The sequence below is a fragment of the Juglans regia genome, chromosome 8 (genome assembly GCF_001411555.2).
Source record: "Juglans regia cultivar Chandler chromosome 8, Walnut 2.0, whole genome shotgun sequence".
Taxonomy (NCBI): Eukaryota; Viridiplantae; Streptophyta; class Magnoliopsida; order Fagales; family Juglandaceae; genus Juglans; species Juglans regia.
The window spans coordinates 25,986,759-26,005,931 of NC_049908.1; the positions used below are offsets into that span (position 1 = coordinate 25,986,759).

At 33.6% G+C, this 19,173-nt stretch overlaps 1 protein-coding gene and 1 long non-coding RNA gene across 2 annotated transcripts; both read right to left on the reverse strand.

The window, feature by feature from the left end:
* Positions 1–1,090: 1,090 nt before the first annotated feature.
* On the reverse strand, positions 1,091–5,459 carry LOC108986837. Its single transcript, XR_001995427.2, has 4 exons — positions 5,218–5,459; positions 3,913–3,978; positions 2,280–2,375; positions 1,091–1,489 (listed from the first exon to the last, which is right to left on the reverse strand). It is a non-coding gene; the product is annotated as an uncharacterized LOC108986837 (long non-coding RNA).
* A 3,763-nt stretch (positions 5,460–9,222) lies between these two features.
* Positions 9,223–10,901, reverse strand: LOC108986836 (putative UDP-rhamnose:rhamnosyltransferase 1). The gene has a single exon (XM_018959604.1). The coding sequence runs from the start codon at positions 10,817–10,819 to the stop codon at positions 9,383–9,385; it is 1,437 nt and encodes a 478-aa protein (XP_018815149.1). The 5' UTR covers positions 10,820–10,901; the 3' UTR covers positions 9,223–9,382.
* Between the last annotated feature and the right edge of the window lie 8,272 nt (positions 10,902–19,173).

Here is a 19,173-nt window from a genome sequence, read left to right on the forward strand (position 1 = left end):
GAAAACTGAACATTTGCCCCCACAAACAAACATATATAATTTCAAACATATAGCCATGAAGCACCTGCAATGCTTCATGGCCCAATTGGAATAGGGCTCGAGACGATAACTATTGATGTAAACATGCATGCATGCTACACATTTGGCATGTCATGATTTCACTACAAGAAAAAGGGTCATTTCCAACGCTCAAAACCATCGCAAATACACCTACTTCTCGCTACAATTATTTTCTTTCAGAGATTTCTAAATTGCCGCGGGTTCGACGATATCCTCAAGCCATTTTAGAACTGTTTCGTCGACTTTAAAAACTCGTCGTAATTATTACTATTTACAGCGATAATCTGTCACTACAAAAGATATAATAAAATACCGAAATTGGTGGTATCAGGTTCCGAGATAATCGCCGCAATTTAACAATACCAGCGACTATTTACGTCGCAAACACTCAATTAATTGCCGCAAGTGCTCCTAGTTAAAAGCCGCGATATCAAATTATCGCCGAAATTGATCTCGGTTCAAAGCAGCGATACTCACATTCGTCACAGTTGAAGCTATTGCAACGATAAACTAATCACCGCAAAAGCATTTTTGACGCCGCTAAAATTTAACTGCAACGATTACGATTGTCGTCGGTATAAATATTTCCCTGTACGATCACATTTTGCGGCGTGTAAAACTCACTGCATATGAGTTTTTGTATCGATATAGTAATTCGCCACGGCTATTCTATATTCATTAGTCACACTATTGCGACGGTTAAATAATCGCCGCAAAATTTTTTTTTTTTTTTTCTGCTACTCCTAGAGACGTTGGCTGGCTTCATTTTCACACTTCATCTAATGGAATATAGTTTATTTGATTAACAATATATTTATCTTATTCCAAGTCAGTAACTAAAACAATATTAATTATAACTTACTTTGGTGTAATATTGTTTTAGTGACTGACCTGGAATAGGATATACTGTTAATAAAATAAACTGCACTTTAATCAAGCAAAATAATATTGTTTCATTGCTATATAATACTTAGTGTTTATCCAGCAGTACCCATGCCTTACGATATTAAATACTTAGAAACATGAGACATAAAGGAAAAAGATTGAACTTGCACTATATATGTCTGACCGAACATGTAGGATTCCATGATAGACCTTTTCAAACCATTTCCATCTAATTACATAAATTAATGACATTCAATTCATCCATTGAGGTGGGGAATTCACATTAATGTAGTTATGGGCTATATACACTGGGGTGGACCAATCGAAACCCAAAACTTACAACTTAACTACTAAATATTGAGAATACATATATCATTCACAATATGTCAAATGTACTGCTCCTCCATCTTTATAAATTATATCTAGTCAGATCTAACAATATGCATCTGGGCATGAGAGGTCAGCAAAACAGCTCCTTACAAGATTGCATCAACTCCCTTATACTCGTGGGATATTTCACATTTCCATCTCGACAAACACCAATCTGATAGTTATAGATAAAATATATCAGCACACACCATATAACAATTATATATAAAGGACCAGTTATAGTTAACAAAACATTCTAATATTTGTTTAAATCAACATAATGTCAACGACGGAAGCATGCAAGCAAACCTCAATAATGCAAGCGACCAGTTATAGTTAACACCCAGCTATTATATACACTCCATGTATTCTTTAGCCTTTTTTATGAGGAAACTAAACAAATTTGATATATAGACTCCATTCAGTTATTATAAAGCAAAAACAATAAAATAGGCAAGGGAAAAACTATATAACAATTGGAAGGGAAAAAACACTACATGCCCAGTTTCTCTAAGATGTATATGAGCAACTTTACATACAAAATAAAGGCCAGCTACCCTATACATAACTTTTAACAGGAGCTAATTTAATCCAATAGATTGGATTTTAACAATCACAATAAATAGTAAGATCAGCATGAAATATCCAAACTCTTGAAAAATAGCTTTGTGATGCCTTTTGAGGCTTGAAGTGCCCGTATGTCAGCAAGATGAAGTGAGGTTGCAAGAGAGATCCCAAAGAATAGGCTCCATCAATGTCTAGAAAGAGTTAAAGAAATTGATGTTGTATGCAGGCCTAGGGGACAGTATTGGGTCACCATAAACGAATTGGACCTCCACAATATTGTGTTATTGATGTTTTTTTTTTTAAACAATATTTATAATAAATAAAAAAAATAGCATCAGTTAGGTGATTATTCTATGCTAGGCAACTGGTATATATAACACATAAGAATTTAATCTCACCATAGCAGCCATTCCTTTGCTTGTCAATATATAACACGCATGAGGCCTGGAAATCCGAGCATCTCAGCTGTCACTTTCAACCAACTCTGTGTTCCTCTGTAAACATATCTTGCATTACAATATGGGGATTGTGTTTGAACCTATTGTCTTGTGTATTTACTTTCAAGCAATATGATAAGTTTAGGTTCTCATTTCGGTTTAAGTTATTGAACTACAAGCGCGTCTGACAAAAGTAGTTTGGAAAGACCATTTTCTACTGCAGAACTCTATAGCAGCTAAGGATTTATAGTAAGACTAGAAATTTTGGCAGACCATTTTACAAATATCCAAATTATAAGATCTGAAAAAATGTGGATTTTTTCAGTAGAATGATCTTAAAATAGAACAAAATAGTTGCTGCAAGATTACATTGAAGTTAGCTAAACGAATGAACGACAGTATATATGTCGAATGCATAATAACTGAACAAGCCAAATTTAATGTCACAAAGAAAAATTATAAGAGAACCTTGAAAGCTTTAATAATGTCATGTTTCTCTTTTATTGTGATTTGTGCTGGAATTATTATTTATCTAACAAACAATAATTTATCTTCGCCAATGCTAAGATATGGTTATTTAGAATTGAAGTGTAGTAAATGAGATCTTATACAGCTGGGGAAGAAGAATTTCTTGTGGTTTATAATAATTCCAAGTACTTCAACTTGACTAGTCTTTTTGGTAATTTATCATAACATTGAAGTATGCAACCTAAAATTTGCAGGCTAAACTTTTCCTACCTGCCATTAAAAAAGAAAGAATTAAGTTGTTAGGTAGAGAGAGGAAGATCTTTCTGAAGGTATTCCACCAAAACACACTACCTAAATAAGTAAATATATATATATATATATATATATAGAGAGAGAGAGAGAGAGAGGTAGATATATAGAGATCATATATGTTAGTCGAACACATACAGCATGCATATGAGATGAGTAGTTGCCACTTCAATCAAATTCTGATCTTCACCTCTAAAACAAGAAATGTCATATTCTACTTTGATATCATAATGTTTGACACCGACAGATGATCGTCCACTTCGTATTGTTTGACCAACAGGTGAATATTAGACATGATCTATGGTCTTCTTTTTCTTTTTTCAAGGATCAAGAGTTTTAAGATATATAAGGAAGCTGCTGATTGATGGGATTATAATCTTGTACTGTCTTTCTCATAATTTTGTGTTTGGGGGAAGATCATGAAGAAATAAATAAATAATGAGTGAAAAACATCAGAAGAAAACAGAAAACCCGGATGCGTTAAGGGAAAAAAGGGAAATTTTGAGGATTATGGTGCTTACGTGTTTGAAAAGAAGGAAAAAAAAAATTAAAAAAAAGAAGAAGAAGAAAAGGACAAGACATGATCGATTCTTTGGTTTGCCCGCCTCCCCCCGCAAATAAAAAAGAAAAAGAAAAAGAAAACATCAACTTTCTCAGAGAAATATAACGCATATAAATCAAAACCAAAAAGAAAAAAAAAAAACGTATAATAATGCTCTCAATATATCATTTTTTCCTACATATTACAACTTTATAATTAATCTGAATGCATGCAGTACTTCTAAATACTGAAAAATCTGGATGAAAATTTTCTTACCCTGCAAAAGAGATGAAAAGCAGCTGAGTTATGAATTTCGAGCTGAATTTCCTGGGCCACTTGCTCCTACAATTCATGCACAAAAACTTTCACTTGAGCTCATCAAACCCTATAAATAACAAGGAAAAAGCATAATGATGCCAAGCATTCACCAGAGAGAGAGAGAGAGAGAGAGAGAGAGCCGGTTCTTGGAGTATATAACAATAGAAAAAGGCCTCAATTATAACCTAGTCTAGTCCTAAGTTGTCACAACTTTGCTTTTCAATCAAATTCTTCAGGGATGGGATCCTTTTCTGAGTTCACAAAGAAAATTTGTAAAAACAGAAATTGTTGGACCAACAAATTATATGGTTGCAGCTAATGTGCGTGTATGCTCTCCCTCTCATGAACAATACATTTTAAAGGGCAGTATATGGTCTAACCTACAACTTTTTGAAAATTCAGTATCTCAAACTGGTTTTAGTGAGCACAAGTCTCCTTATTGATTTCCAGGTTCATCTGTTATCCTAAAAAAGTAGTCGTACATAGTAACTTATTCTCCAACCCCCATGACTGATAGATATAGAAGTTGTGGCCCTCAATGAAGAACTTAACAAACCAAAGCTGCACAAACAACAACATACTTAAGAAAATGGTGGGGTTTCTTCTTTTCTTGAATTACTTTTGTCCTGTTTTGGAAGGTTGATTTACTACATGGTCTATCATGCACATGTAGGGTCAGGAGCAGACTAGCAGGTCCCTCCTTTTCTGCTGTATCTATCTGCCAAAATGCAGGTCACGAGTTGCAGTCATCTTGTTTATATTTTCTGCCATCTGAAGTCATGGCATAAATTTGAAACTCATGCACTAATTTTTTTAAGATTTGCTTACAGCCCAGATATGAAGACTGTAGTTCTTAGGTCTTTGCAAGCATCCCCACTACTCACAGATAGAATAATCTACAGTTCATATGCTTACTTATACACATTTAGATCAAGAAAAACTCACATATGGTCAAGTAGAAATCAACTATGAACCCATAAAGAAAACAATCGGTATAGGCCTAAACATGTACGCTTATTATGAGCACCTTCTACACCATAAAAAAAATTTTAATCTCATTCCCACAAAATTATAAAGTCACTAAAGACACTATATAACAATGTGTAACACAAAATTATAAAGAAAACGAAGTCCAAATTAGGGTGAAATTAGGGACACAGGGGCTCGATTCCGGAATGGCTCTGTGAATGGAAAACATTTCTCATGACCTAATGCACCCAAATCATAGCAATGAAAAACGAAAATAGAGAAAGAGAAACTCACTGGGGTTGGCGAGAAGATGGCGGCACTGGGCAATCGGAAACCACTTTGCGAAGACGAGAGAGAGAGAGAGATGGATGGAGACCAATAATCTGAAATACAAGCTCACCGGTGTCGACGAGGCGGCGAGATGGTGGCGACAATAGCACCGGAGTCGACAATCGCAGTCGAGAACAGCAGAGAGAGTGAGAGAAAGGGGGCGGGAACTGGGAAGTATCGCGTAGGGGGAAAGTTTTGGGAACGGTGGGAGAAATAAGGTGCCCGCGGGGGAACATTAATTTTACAATATTTCCGGCGCTTCCATGTCGCCGCAAATAACAAATAATTGGCCGCAATTAAATGGGCCATCTATTTTACGTTGACAACGTCGACTATTGCGACGATAATATACGCCACAAAACTGTCTATTGCATCGATTATTCGCTTCGACAAAAAATAAATGTTGCTACAGTTAAAATTTCCTATTGCGTCGAAACAATATCGCCACAATAATCAAAAAGTCGCCGCAAAATCAAACAGTGAACGTCAGATTACGAATTCGAGCTGGAAGTCTGCGACGACATGGAAATCGCTACAAATACTCATTTTTAGCGGCGATTATAGTTGCGGCGATATTAAAAACTCTGGAAATGACCCTTTTTCTTGTAGTGTTTAAATCCTAGATGAGTCAAGAAATTTTAGTTTACATCTCAAGTTTACACTACAAAAAAATTAGCATTTTTCCCAAGAATGATTTTGTCGCAATTAGTCTATATTTTTGTCCAAAATAATTTTTTCCCACCATTTCAAGTCGTAGTTGACTCCTCAGGAATGCGCAACTACTTATAGTACTTAAAGCTATGAGTGAAATATATGTCAGAAATACTCCTTTTTCTGGCGATTCTTTTCCTCGCAAAAGTGGAAACTTTCATCGCAAAAAGTATGCCAACCATGGTTAACTAGGGTCAAAAATACTTATCTGCCGTGGTGGAAATCGTGGGAAATATGCATTTGCAACCAAAAAAGTATTTCCGACGAGTTATGTTCACTAGAAATAGTCTTTTATGAAATAATAAAAAAAAAATACAAGTAGAATAGTATCAAAACCTTATACCTAAAATACAAAAAATGTGAATAATATATTACCAATACACTAACGTCAGTAATAATATGCAAACTTTTTCTGATGATTTTAATTGGTGAGAAAAAGTCTTTAATTTTCACAGATTAAAACTCATGACAAATAAAACTTGATCCAATATAATTATTTACGGCAAGAATTTTCTGATGACATGAATTTGGTGGTAAAATGTAATTATTTGCTACCAAATAGTATTCACGAGAGCTATAAATTTTTTGTCACAACCAATTTCTTCACTAATGAATACATATGTTATCGCAAAAAAATATTACCTGCAAACGTTTTCTGATGAGCTTCATTTTGTGGGAAAAAATCACTAATTTTCACAGATTGTAACTCGTGACAAAAAAAATGGTCCAATATATTTATTTGCGGCGAGAATCTTCTGACGACGTGAATTTGGTGGTAAAACGTAATTATTTGTTACCAAATAGTATTTGCTGGAAAACTTTCAGTCCCAAAAGCCACAATTTGTTGTAGTGTTATTAGTGGGAGTCAATTCCCCGAATATGCCATTGGATTGAATCTGCCTTTGAATTATGTTGAACACATGCATCACATGATTATTGGAGTTAAACTGCATGCCAAAAATAACTCGGTTAAATTAGTTCACTAAAATAATAGATGTAACTAAGTAAACACACCTCGAGCCATCATATATACAATAAATGTAATCTTTAAAAGTGTCCCAATGCTAATACTTGCATCCATTTCAGAAATTAATTTACTTGAGCATATACTTTTCTTTATGTTAATTAGTTATAAACATGTGTTTTGTGTTACACATGGACAACCATGTAAACATGTACTAAACGATCATATATACTAGTAGAAATGAAATTTGAATTTGGACAGCACTATTGTATTCATAAGTACTATACGCTATCTTTGTGTGTGTGTATATTTATATATATATATATATATATATATATATCGATCATGACTTGAACCATATATAGTTTGCATTTTTTCAATAACTTGTGACCTCTCTCTCTCTCTCTCTCTCTCTCTCTCTCTCTCTCTAAGAAAAAATAGATTATATATAGTATGCTGAAAAAATTTCAAAAGAATAAAACAAATTAATTCAATGGTAGCTAGGTAAGTTTTCTTAGTGACAATGCCCTTACTTAAAGATATTGTTGCATTGATCTTATGCTATTATACTTTGGACATATAACAAGAAATCCTTGAGGAATCACAAAAACCATATCATGTCATAATTCACAAGATGACCAACTTAATTTCCTTCAAGGTCAACTCAAAACAGAATCTCTCATCAGTTGCTTACGGCCAATATTTCTCATCAATGGACATTAATGGTATACCTTAAACCAATGCTAAACTAAAACCAACCCCATAGCTATAGACATATATATATATATATATATATATAGCCTCTAATTTTGTAATAATATTCCAAGTACAAAAAGTGGTGATTCAACCCCATACCTATACATCATTTTTCTTTCCATTTTATTACTCCTACCTACCCTCACCGCCTCTCTATGTTAATTACCTACTCACTTCTAAAACATCACCCCCTACAACTATTACCATTATCAACCTTCAAATTCATTACTTCCACGGCTCTCAAGCAAACTCAAGATGTTAAAACACACAAATTTTATAAAAACTCATTTATACAAAATTATACAGATTTTACACAAACTCGTCAACACAAAATTACACAGATTTTACACAACCATATCATCACAAAATCACACAAATTTTACATAATCATATCATCACAAATTACATAGATTCACATTTTCTATTTTCCATTTTCACTACCAAATTATATAGAAATAAACTCAAATACAAAGAAAAACAGTGTCTAAAAGAGAGAAACGATGAAATGAGAAGAAAGAGATGGCTCACCGTGTAAGGGAAAAATGCAAGTTTTAATCTTATTAGCTTTTGCGACGGGTTATTATTGCGGCAAAAGCTTAACACGTTGCCGCAAAAACAAATAACCCAGGAAACTAAAAATAATTCAAGTAGAGGACAATTTGCTATGAGAAAAGTCGCTGCAAAAATCTAATAACGTTGTCGCTAAAACTAATAACCCACGAGAAATTAATATTTCTAGTAAGACTATTTGTGGCGAGAAAAAGTCGCCGCTTAAAACCTTTATTTCGCCGCATAATACTTTTTTTCACAAAGTTTTACTCGTCAACGTGATCTCTTAGTAAAAAGTTAGTTTTTTTTTTTTTCCTACGAACATTTTTCGTGTTATTAGCAAATTATTTGCCATGAATTTAAATCTTAAAAAAAAAAATTCGTGGAAAAATATGATATTTGTTGTAGTGATTTTGGCTTTAGTTCAAAACATTGTGAGGGGATTTTATTCCAAGGTGGTCCCAACTCCAATATCTTTCCCACATGGCTACACATGATTGGGTTGAAAACTGTATAGGAAAGAAATTAGAGATTTCTCATTTTCTGGTACGTTGGAGTAACTAGGCTTGAACTTAATTTGAACATCAATGGAACATACAACCATTATCAAATACTCTCCGTTTCCTCAGTTAAATCAAATAATTTTGTGAAAGTTGTACTACAGGAACAATATTAAGACAAACATAACTCTTATAATTAAGGAAAATGATTAATTATATATGTAGTTTTAGAAAGTCCAAGACCCTTTTATTTCATTTGAGGAAAATTGTTAAATTTAAAACTCACAACAAAAAAAATCAACTTTTAATTGGCAATTTTTTTTTTTTTTTTTGTTAATGGAGTGACTTATATTACAGTCCGCCGTCGCAGATGTATGTACTATCATCACAGCTTTATAGGCTAAAACTACGTCGCAGATGTATAAGAGAAACTACGTACGTACGTTTCCCAATTTGATTAAGCAAACAATTAAAATATAGAGAAAAATATTAAATGTAAAAACAAATGTAGACTATAGCGGCGCAAATCATGGCGTTCGAGACTAATAGTACAGGAGCTCCATAAAGTATTTTGTTTAGAACATGATCTTCCAAACCAATGTCAAAGAACTCGATCCTGACCATTAATATTCCTTGATCTCATCACTTTCTAACCCTTGGTAACGATCTGCCTGTGTTTCTCCAGCAACTCAACAAATTTATCAACGTATCGGTGCTGGAGTTCCTTGTTCCCAAATATGGTGGTCATTTCCTTAGCTTTGTCCCTGTAAATCTGACCCTCTACGTCTTTCATCACCAACCTCAAAGTTTGTGCCACTGATTCCCTGGTGAATGACCCATCTTCCTCCTTCCTGGGAATTTCAACTCCTGCTTGTCTCTCTTCCAACAATCTAGCAATTAAGCCTTGGTCCCCAATGAAAGGCAACAGGATTAGCGCACGTCCAAACTGGAATGCCTCTGTCACTGAACTCCAACCACAGTGAGTCACGAACCCCACAATCGACTCGTGACTTAGTATCTTGAACTGAGGTGCCCAGCCTGTCCAAACAATCCCACGACCTTTGGTTCGCTTCTCGAACCCTTCCGGTAGCTCAATTGATTCCCCACCGGCTGACTTTCTTAGAGCCCAAAAGAATGGACACCCAGATTGCTCTAGCCCCAGAGCCAACTCATTGAACTCTTCTTGACTCGGTCGGATTTCACTTCCGAGTGCTACATAAACCACTGATCCTTTTTCTTGCTTGTTTAGCCACTTCGAAATTGTATCCCAAGTGCTATCTCTATTGTCATTACCTTCTTGTGGCGACGGTGGCAATAAGCCCACAGGAGCGACGGGTATAGGGAGAAGCTCTCCGAAGAGATTCAACCACTCAGCTTCGACTTCCATGCATGTTTTAATAGCCACGACTTCGGTACCTAAGTACACCATCATGAAACGAAAAAAGTCCGAAACACCGGAGGCATTCGCTTCAGTGTTTTCGAAGAGCTTTTTCGCCTCATAAGGCCGATACACTATTTTGGATGGAAAGGGGACCCATTTGGGAGGGACAATGAAATGCTCAAGTTCCGTTCGTTTAAAACCTGGATCGGGCCCGTCTGCTGTTCCCGACGACGAAGACAACCACTTCGGTGGTCCAATGAAACACAAGGTTGATGCGTTGAAAACACTGAAGAAAGCCCGCGAGATGCCAAGCCTTGCTGCAATTGGTGGTAACCAGTAAGGGGCAAAGTCATGAATGATCCAATCAGGGTTCGAAGTTTCTAAAAACTTAGACAAGGGTTCTTGAAGACGATCATGAGCTATCTTAAGGTATGGAATTATGTGGTGGGGTACGTCCATGGTGGCCTCTGCGTTCTCCGGCAGGTTGTCAACATGGGGTAATGGAAGCTTCACCAAAGTTATCAAAGGCGCAACATCTGAAGGGATCTTGGGGAGGCGATCAATGTTTCTAGGCGTGGATATGAAGGAAATACGATGACCCTTCCGTTGGGCTATGAGCTTGCCGAGCTCTAAAGATGGGATTATGTGACCAAAGGCTAACCATGGGAACATGGCTATGTGAAGCTGCTGCTTAGTTTCAGCCATGGCGCGCGGCTTCTTTCAGAGCGTTAATGGTGTTCCGAGAGTTTATCTTCTGACAGGACTCTCGTCTCTCTCTCTCTCTCTTCTCTCTCTCTATGAAAAATAATAAACACACGACGATTTATACAACATTTTATACACAATATTTTAAAATGAGAAATATTTTTGTAAAATACCTTATAAAAACTAAACATCATTTTATAAAAATAATGTTATTTTATAACATGTTCGGTGAAAAGTGGTGTAAAGTGTTGTTTGTTTATCACTATTCTATATGTATATATATAATATAGAAAAACACTATTATATCTACTCTTTTTGACACTTTCATTTAATTTCTGTTATATATTTTTTTTTTAGTGATTAAGAAAGTGATTTTAAATATATTAATGTATTTTTTTAATATATTTAAATATGTTAAAAAATAAGAAAAAAAAAATTTACACTGGACTTAGTAAAGATGGGAGGCTTAGGGCAGGTTTGGGAAGTGAAATGAAAATTTTGTGTTTTGTTTTGAAATTTAAAATATTATGTTATAATATTATTATTATTTTAAGATTTAAAAAATGTGTATTAAGATTTGAAAAAGTTGAATTGTTTATTATACTTTATATGGAAATTTAAAAAATGTGCAATAATAAGATGAGATGAGATGAGAATTTTGTATTTTATCTTGTACCCCAAACCTACCCTTAGTAGCCGCACCCTATAATATATATATATATATATATATATATGTATATATATATACACGAAAATGCTACACTGCTCTATTTTTGCTGTGAGTTTTTAATTTTATTTATTGATTAAAAATTTATTTTTTAATAATATTATAATTATTTTTTAAAAAAAATATTAAAAAATACATGTATAAAAAAAATAATCCTAGAACTAACGGTACTGTAGAGCCACCCACATATACATATATATATATATATATATATAGATAAATGTCTTGATACTGTATATATTCGCGCATTAATTTCCAAACTCAAATTTGCAGTGTATTTCTAAAATAAAATTATTAAACCGGTGGCGTATGAATTATGCCCATTTCAGCTCTCAAATTAATGCTCACAATGACCTCCAGGCGATCTCCCACCACCCCTGGCTATTGGAGCCGACTTCTCCAGAAGACAAGTACTCCTGATTTTGATTGTTTGGTTGTCGAGCCAACAGATAATTATTGTGTCATGCGGTCTAGTTTTGTCCTAAGAGCATTAGCATATTGAATTACCATCCTATTTTTTAAATTTTAATTAATACATATTTTTTTTAATTTTTGACTAATCATTCAAATTTTAAAATTTAAATTAAATTAATTATTATACTCTCTATAATAATAAAATATTATTATTTTTTATTATTTATATTTTTATAATTAATTTTTATTTTATTTTCATAATCTTCAATAACTTCCAACCACCATCACTTCAAAAAAAAAATCACTTTTATCAACAAAAGTTTTAGTAACAATATAAAAATCGTAACTAAAAATTTATCTTTAGTGAACCAAATTTTAAATTCGTTGTTGATGTTACTTTTAACAACTAAAATTATACCGTCATTTATATTGGTCACAAATACATAAGCGAGAAAATAATTGTGACGATAATTATAGAATTAGCAACGACTATAATCGTCGCTAATAATTTTGATACAATAGAGTATTGTCAACTAGTTACATTTTGTCATAAATAATAAGTTTTAGTGAAGTTATAATTTTTTGTCAATTTTGGTCTAATAATTGACTTTTTGTGACACAATTTATTTTCATAAAAAGTAATATTTTAGCGACGATATAAAACTCGTAGCTAAACGTTTATCTTTAGTGACAAAAACTTTAAATTCATCGTTAATATCAATTTTAACAACCAAAATTGTATCGTCATTTATATTGGTCACCAATATATTAGCGGGAGAATTTTACACCAAATGAGAAAGAAATTATAACGACAATTATAGAATTAGCAACGACTATAATCATCACTAATAATTTTGTTACAGTAAAGTATTGACAACGAGTTACATTTTGTCATAAATAACAAGTTTTAGTGAAGTTTAATTTTTTGTCAATTATAGTATAATAATTAACTTTTTACTATCCAATTTATCTTCACAAAAGGTAATATTTTAGCGACGATATAAAGTATTATCATAACTTTGTAGTATTAACTCTTATTATTTTTTTATTAGTATTGAGATATGTATTTTTTTTTTTTTACAGGATTTAATAAAAAGATAAACTTAATTTGGACATTAACATAAAAAAAGGCTCGGACGAAGAGACGTGAAAGAAAAAGAGGAAAAAAAAAGAAAAAAAAGAAGAAGAAGAAGAAAGAGGCGTATAAAAAAAAAAAAAAGGAAAAAAAAAGAAAAAATGAAGAAGAAAGAGTGGTATCAAGAAATGAGAGAAAAAAGAGTTGTGGCATAAAAAGAATCTAATTGATATATAAATAGATTGAAGCAAAGGGGAGTACACGCACGCCGAACAAAATCCAACCAAAAAAAAAAATATAAATACATCAATTGAAGCAAAGTGGCCACCTGCACGCCGAATCAAATTCAATAAAAAAAAAAAAAAAAAAAAGGCAATAAGCAGTGCCGCGTAGGAGTATTACAGATTTGAGAGAAGAAAAATTAAAATTTGACAACTGTATTTATGTATGTAATTTTTATTTTTTTATATTTTCTTTTAAATTTTGTTTTAATGTTTCTTTACATTCAAATTTTAGAATTTATTTTTATGGTCTAGTTAAGTTAGAGGACGAAATCTTATTGATGATTATATTGTAGTATTATTTATGAGATTGATGTTTTTTTCCAGTTATGTATGTGTTCAACGATCTATTATTATTACTTCATATTAATTGAGAGATAAAGTTCTTGATATGAGTTTAATCATATTTTTCTTATGAGACAGAATACTCTTAATCAATTGAGAGCTTGATTTATAATTTTGTCAAAAATAAAATGTTATATCTTTTGGGATTTTTTTTAACAGATATAAGTAATGATTTGATTTTATATCTTTGAGCAAACAAGAACATGAATACTTTAAATATTTTCTTAAAAAGGGGTTTCAACAATGCTATTTTTCATGATAAAAAAATTGAATTCTAGATTATCATGTAAATATTTCGAAAGAATCAATTTTCATAAATATATTATTATGAATTAATAAGGTGGATTCCAAAACTTTAGTTCATTATCCATTAATAGTTTATTCTATTTTTAGATTAATTTTCAACTTCATAATTAATTTTAGTTCTTTTATTGGGATTAGCTTATTATATTAATTATTTCTTGTTTTGATTAATTGATTGTTTAGTTCTTAATTTTTTGTTTTATTTTACAACTCATCTTTCAGATTATCATTTGTTTGGTTTATAATTAATTGGTTTTCTATGTCTATACAAGTCCTTGTGAGTGCGACCTCGTTCTTACTGAAACTATACTTCGGTACGATTCGTCCAATTGCAAGTACAATTAAAATTTCACAGCAATCTTGCTTATATCTTTACATTCTAGAAGAATTGTAAGTGTTATTTTTCTTTCAATTAATTATTTTAATATTTATTTATATTAATGTTCTTTAGTTTATTTTCGAGAACATGTCTATCCAAATTCTTAACTAAGATTACAGATGAAACCTTATTATTATGAGATGTGATTTCTTTCCCAATTGTTTGTGTTCAATGATCAATTGTTCTTGCTTCAAGTCAATTGAAAGAGATAATTATGGATATGGGTTCAATCATAATTTTCTCACGATCTTGAATAATCTTAATCAATTGAGAATGATAATATCAAATTTGTGCATAATTAATTAGTGTTAACCATTATAATTTTACTAATTTTGAAATAATTATTTTTCCTCATTTAACTTTAAATTTTATTTAAAGAAGTAATTGAAATAATTATTTTTTTTCTCATTTTATTTTAACAAATATAATTGATGATTTGACTTTATTATTTTAAAAGAAAAAGAATGTGCTTTATAATTTTTCTTTAAAAAATGGTTTTAATGGTATTATATTCCATGATAATGAAAGTTAATGTCTAGATTATAATATAATTGTTAATAGATGGTAAATTTATAATTTTTCACACATACTTTTCAATGATATTTTTATTTTTCATTGAGCTGGATTTGTTTGTTAAATTTTTTATAGGTACAACAAAATGGATAAAAGTTGGATGAATCTTACTAATAGATTTTCTACAATATATGTAGAAAGGGTAAACCAATTTATTAGTATTGCAGGTGGTCATGCAGACAAACTGGGCAGATCAGGTGTCCATGTGTTAAGTGTAAGAATGGGTATTATAGGACTATAAGTGTGGTGGAAGATCATCTATTTATTAAAGGAATGGATAAGAATTACACGCAATGAATATTTCATGGAGAAGATAAAACTTGGAATGAAAATCAGGTTCGTGACCATGCTAATGAGAATTATTGGACGGAAAATGTTGACGAAGTTGAAGAACTGTTAGATGATGTTTACATGGAAACATATATGGATACTAATGTCGGAGAGTGTTCCAATAGCCAAGATCCCGCATTGCCAGAATTGGGAAATAGAAATTTTGAACAGTTGTAGGAAGATTCTCAATGTCAACTTTATCCAGGTTGTGTGAAGTTTTCAAAATTAGCTTTCATTATAAGGTTACTCCATTTGAAGATAATTAATAGTTGGAGTAATAAGTCATTTGACATATTAATCGACTTGTTGTGAAATACACTTCCCAATGGAGAGACATTGCCTAAGTCATACTATGAGGCAAAACAATTGAGACGAGGTTTAGACTTTAATTATGATAAGATAGATGCATGCAAAAATGATTGTGTACTTTTTTAGAAAGAGCATGCTAGTAGTAAAAAATGTCCTATATGCCGTATTACTTATGCTATATAATCTACCTCCTTAGAAGTGTATGAAAGATCCGTACGTTGGCAACAAACGTAGTCTTTTGCATTGAGTGTACATTTTGTTAAAGATAACATAAATCAATTTGCAACGAAAAGCTTTTGTGGCTAAAAGTGAATATTCACAATGGTCAAGAAAACATTCATAATGACATGCTTTTCCCATGGCGGCATTTGTGAGAATAGGGCAACGAAAGACGTTTTGCAACGGTTTTATAATGATATAGAGACCGGCCTGATAATCCCTTCAGACTATGAACTTCCGATATTCCTACCTAACGCCAATAATTTGTATTAAGAAACATATATACATTCACTTTTTTTCTTATAAAGATTTGAGTCATACGATGCAAACCTATTTTGTAAACGGTTGTAACGAGATACACGAACAATTTTACAGCTTTTACTAGGGCTGCAAACGGGCCGGTCCGGTCCGGTCCGGTCCGGTCCGGCGATGGACCGAAAATTTTCGGTCCATTATTTTTCCGGACCGGACCGGACCGAACACCCAAAGGGACCGGACCGGACCGATAGCTATCGGTCCGGTCCGGTCCGGTCCGGTCCAGTCGGTCCGCCCTCTTTTTTTTTTTTTTTTAATAATTAATAAAAAAATTTATTTAAAATACTAAATTAAACTAAGTGACTTATTAATGTGGATTATGTAACAAACTCAATAAAAAAATATTTTATATGGTCAATGATAATAAATTAGATGAAAATTATATTATTAATTTATATAATTACTATATAATTAACTAATTGATATTATATATTTATTAATTCATAGAATATTAACAAGTGTTAATAGTATATTTAAAATTTTATATTGTTAATAGTAATAGATTAAATGAAGATATATATAAAATATTGTTAATTTATAGAATATTAACAAGTATTAATAATATATTTAAAAATTTATATTGTTAATTGTACAATTATTATATATAAAATATATATAAAAAATATATTTTTTTTAATTTTTCATTCGGTCCGGTCCGGTCCGGTCCGGTCCGAAAAAACTGTGGACCGTGGACCGGACCGAATGATTTCGGTCCTCTAAAATATGGACCGGACCGGACCGGTCTAAGTCTCGGTCCGGTCCGGTCCGGACCGAAACGGTCGGTCCGGTCGGTCCGTTCGGTCCGACCGGACCGTTAATCACCCCTAGCTTTTACACAACTTTTTAATAGAGTATTATTTTTTCCAAATCGAAATCGACCTTTAAAGTTAAACAACTTTCAGATAAATAAGAAAAATCATGTAAAAATTATAAAATAATTGTGTCTATAATTTTAAATCCCAACACTTCTCTTGCCATGAGTTTCACCAAATTAATTTAGGAATCAATCACACACAATCACATGACACAAGATTTACACGGTTTGGCAAGGTTCCCTATGTCCACGAAGCTGCAAGAAATTTTATTCAAGAGAGATTACAAACACACAATGAGTTACAAGAGCTTCCCTCTATTCACGATCTCGACTCTCTCTCTCTCTAGAGCCTTTTTTTCTCTTACTCAAGAATGCTCCACGCCATTTCTCACATTTTTTCTTCAATCTAATTCATTTATGTTTGTAAACATAACATATATATATGAAAGGGCGCTAGAAATCCTAATGTGGCAAAACAAGGTTATTCACTCGAGTGGTGTGTCGAGCACGCCTCAAGCAAACTCTTTGTCTAACATTCGCTTGAGCAGTTTGTTAAGTGAACTCTCGGGTCGAGCGCTCGACCCCAATGTCAAGCGCTACTTAAATGAACTATCTACCTGAGTTTCGCTCGGGCTCCATGTCAAGTGGAGTCGAGCGAACTCCCAGCTTGATATCTTCTCAACTCACAACTAGGCTCCACATAACCCAACAAACTCCCACTTGGAGACTAACTCCTCCACATGCCAAATATTGTCTCTAGCACAAGCCCTATCATCTCTGTAGCTCACAGTTTTTTTGTTCAAGCCAGAAGATGAACTGAAGTCGAGCAGGACGAGGGGCGCCTAAGAGGAAGCGGCAATCGCAACTAGAGACCTTGTGGGTACGGAGCCCACCATGAGGAGGACAGCCACTGGGCCAACGATTGCCAAATCCTGAGAAGGACGATCATGGCGGGAGATCTGGGAAGATGCCAGAGAAGAAGTTCGAGGAGAACTGTTAGGGCATCCGGGAGCCTTCCTCCCATCACCGAGTAGGTGAGTAGTTAGCGAAAGGCAGGAGCCAAGACAGAAAGGTCATTGAAGCGAGACCCCGAGGAGGAGGAATGTGAGCTGAAGGGAGGAAAATCTATCAGGATGGAACCAAAACAACATCCCACTAGTACATATCAACACCATAGTCGGGGGCTTACCAGAGGGGGCATATTCGCCTCCAGTAGAAAAGCATACGCCCAAAGGGTGAGAAACAAGGAAATCTTCAACATACAAAGACAGCCCAAGCATGCCCCAACCTAAAATACCCCTGCATATGAGATGAGATGATCTATAAATGGGAATGCATTTCCTAATAATGAGTAATTCTGGTAACAACAAATGGGAATTTTATTATTCCACATTAAAGGTTTTATCTGATAAAGTCGTGGATTCTAATGATCTCTAGCATCTTTCTTCCAATGACAAGACATGCCTCATTGACATGAATTGCACGGATCGAGAACTTTTTGCTTATCTATGAAACATTTTTCTGGGCGTTTTCATTCTTCTTACTCAAAATGGTTTTCCACTTCTACATTTTTCTCGTTTGACAAAATAAGCTTCGTAGTATCCTCTGATGACTTTCTAGGATCAACATTAGTCGTGCCTAGTAGTCTTGCCAACATCTACATTATTCACCTTAGGCTCAAGTACATTCACCAGCTTCAATCCTGTTTTACACTCCAAATCTAGTCCATACAACATTCTCTCGGTGTTTTGAAAAATAATCCACCTCCAGACAAATATCGACATAGCTAAAAGCCTAGGGGTGAGCACCAATCCAGTTGGAGTTGGAGTTGAAATCCCTAAAATCCTGACTCTGACTTTGTCAAAGTTTGAATCTGAACTCCGACTCTGATTCCGAGGGCTCTAATCCAACTTATCAGAGTGGAGTCAGATTTGGTTTAAAATGAGATTACAGATCAGTGTTAACATATACTGATGGGAGAAAAAATTACAACCATATCGCCATCATAATCTAGGGTTTAAAAATAGGTTAAGGCAACATGGGTGTTGTGTTTGTGAGGCACTAAGACTTGAGAGATTGAATGCATGTGAGGGATGACAGTGGAGGGATAGCAACACGGCAGGAGAAGAGAGAGAGAGAGAGAGAGAGAGAGAGAGAGAGAGAGAGAGAGAGAGAGAGAGAGGGGCATCGAGGTTGTTGATTGTTGAGACTTGAAAAGTTGAGAGACTATAACTTGTGAGTGTGAGGTAACCGAGGGGACGAGGGAGTTT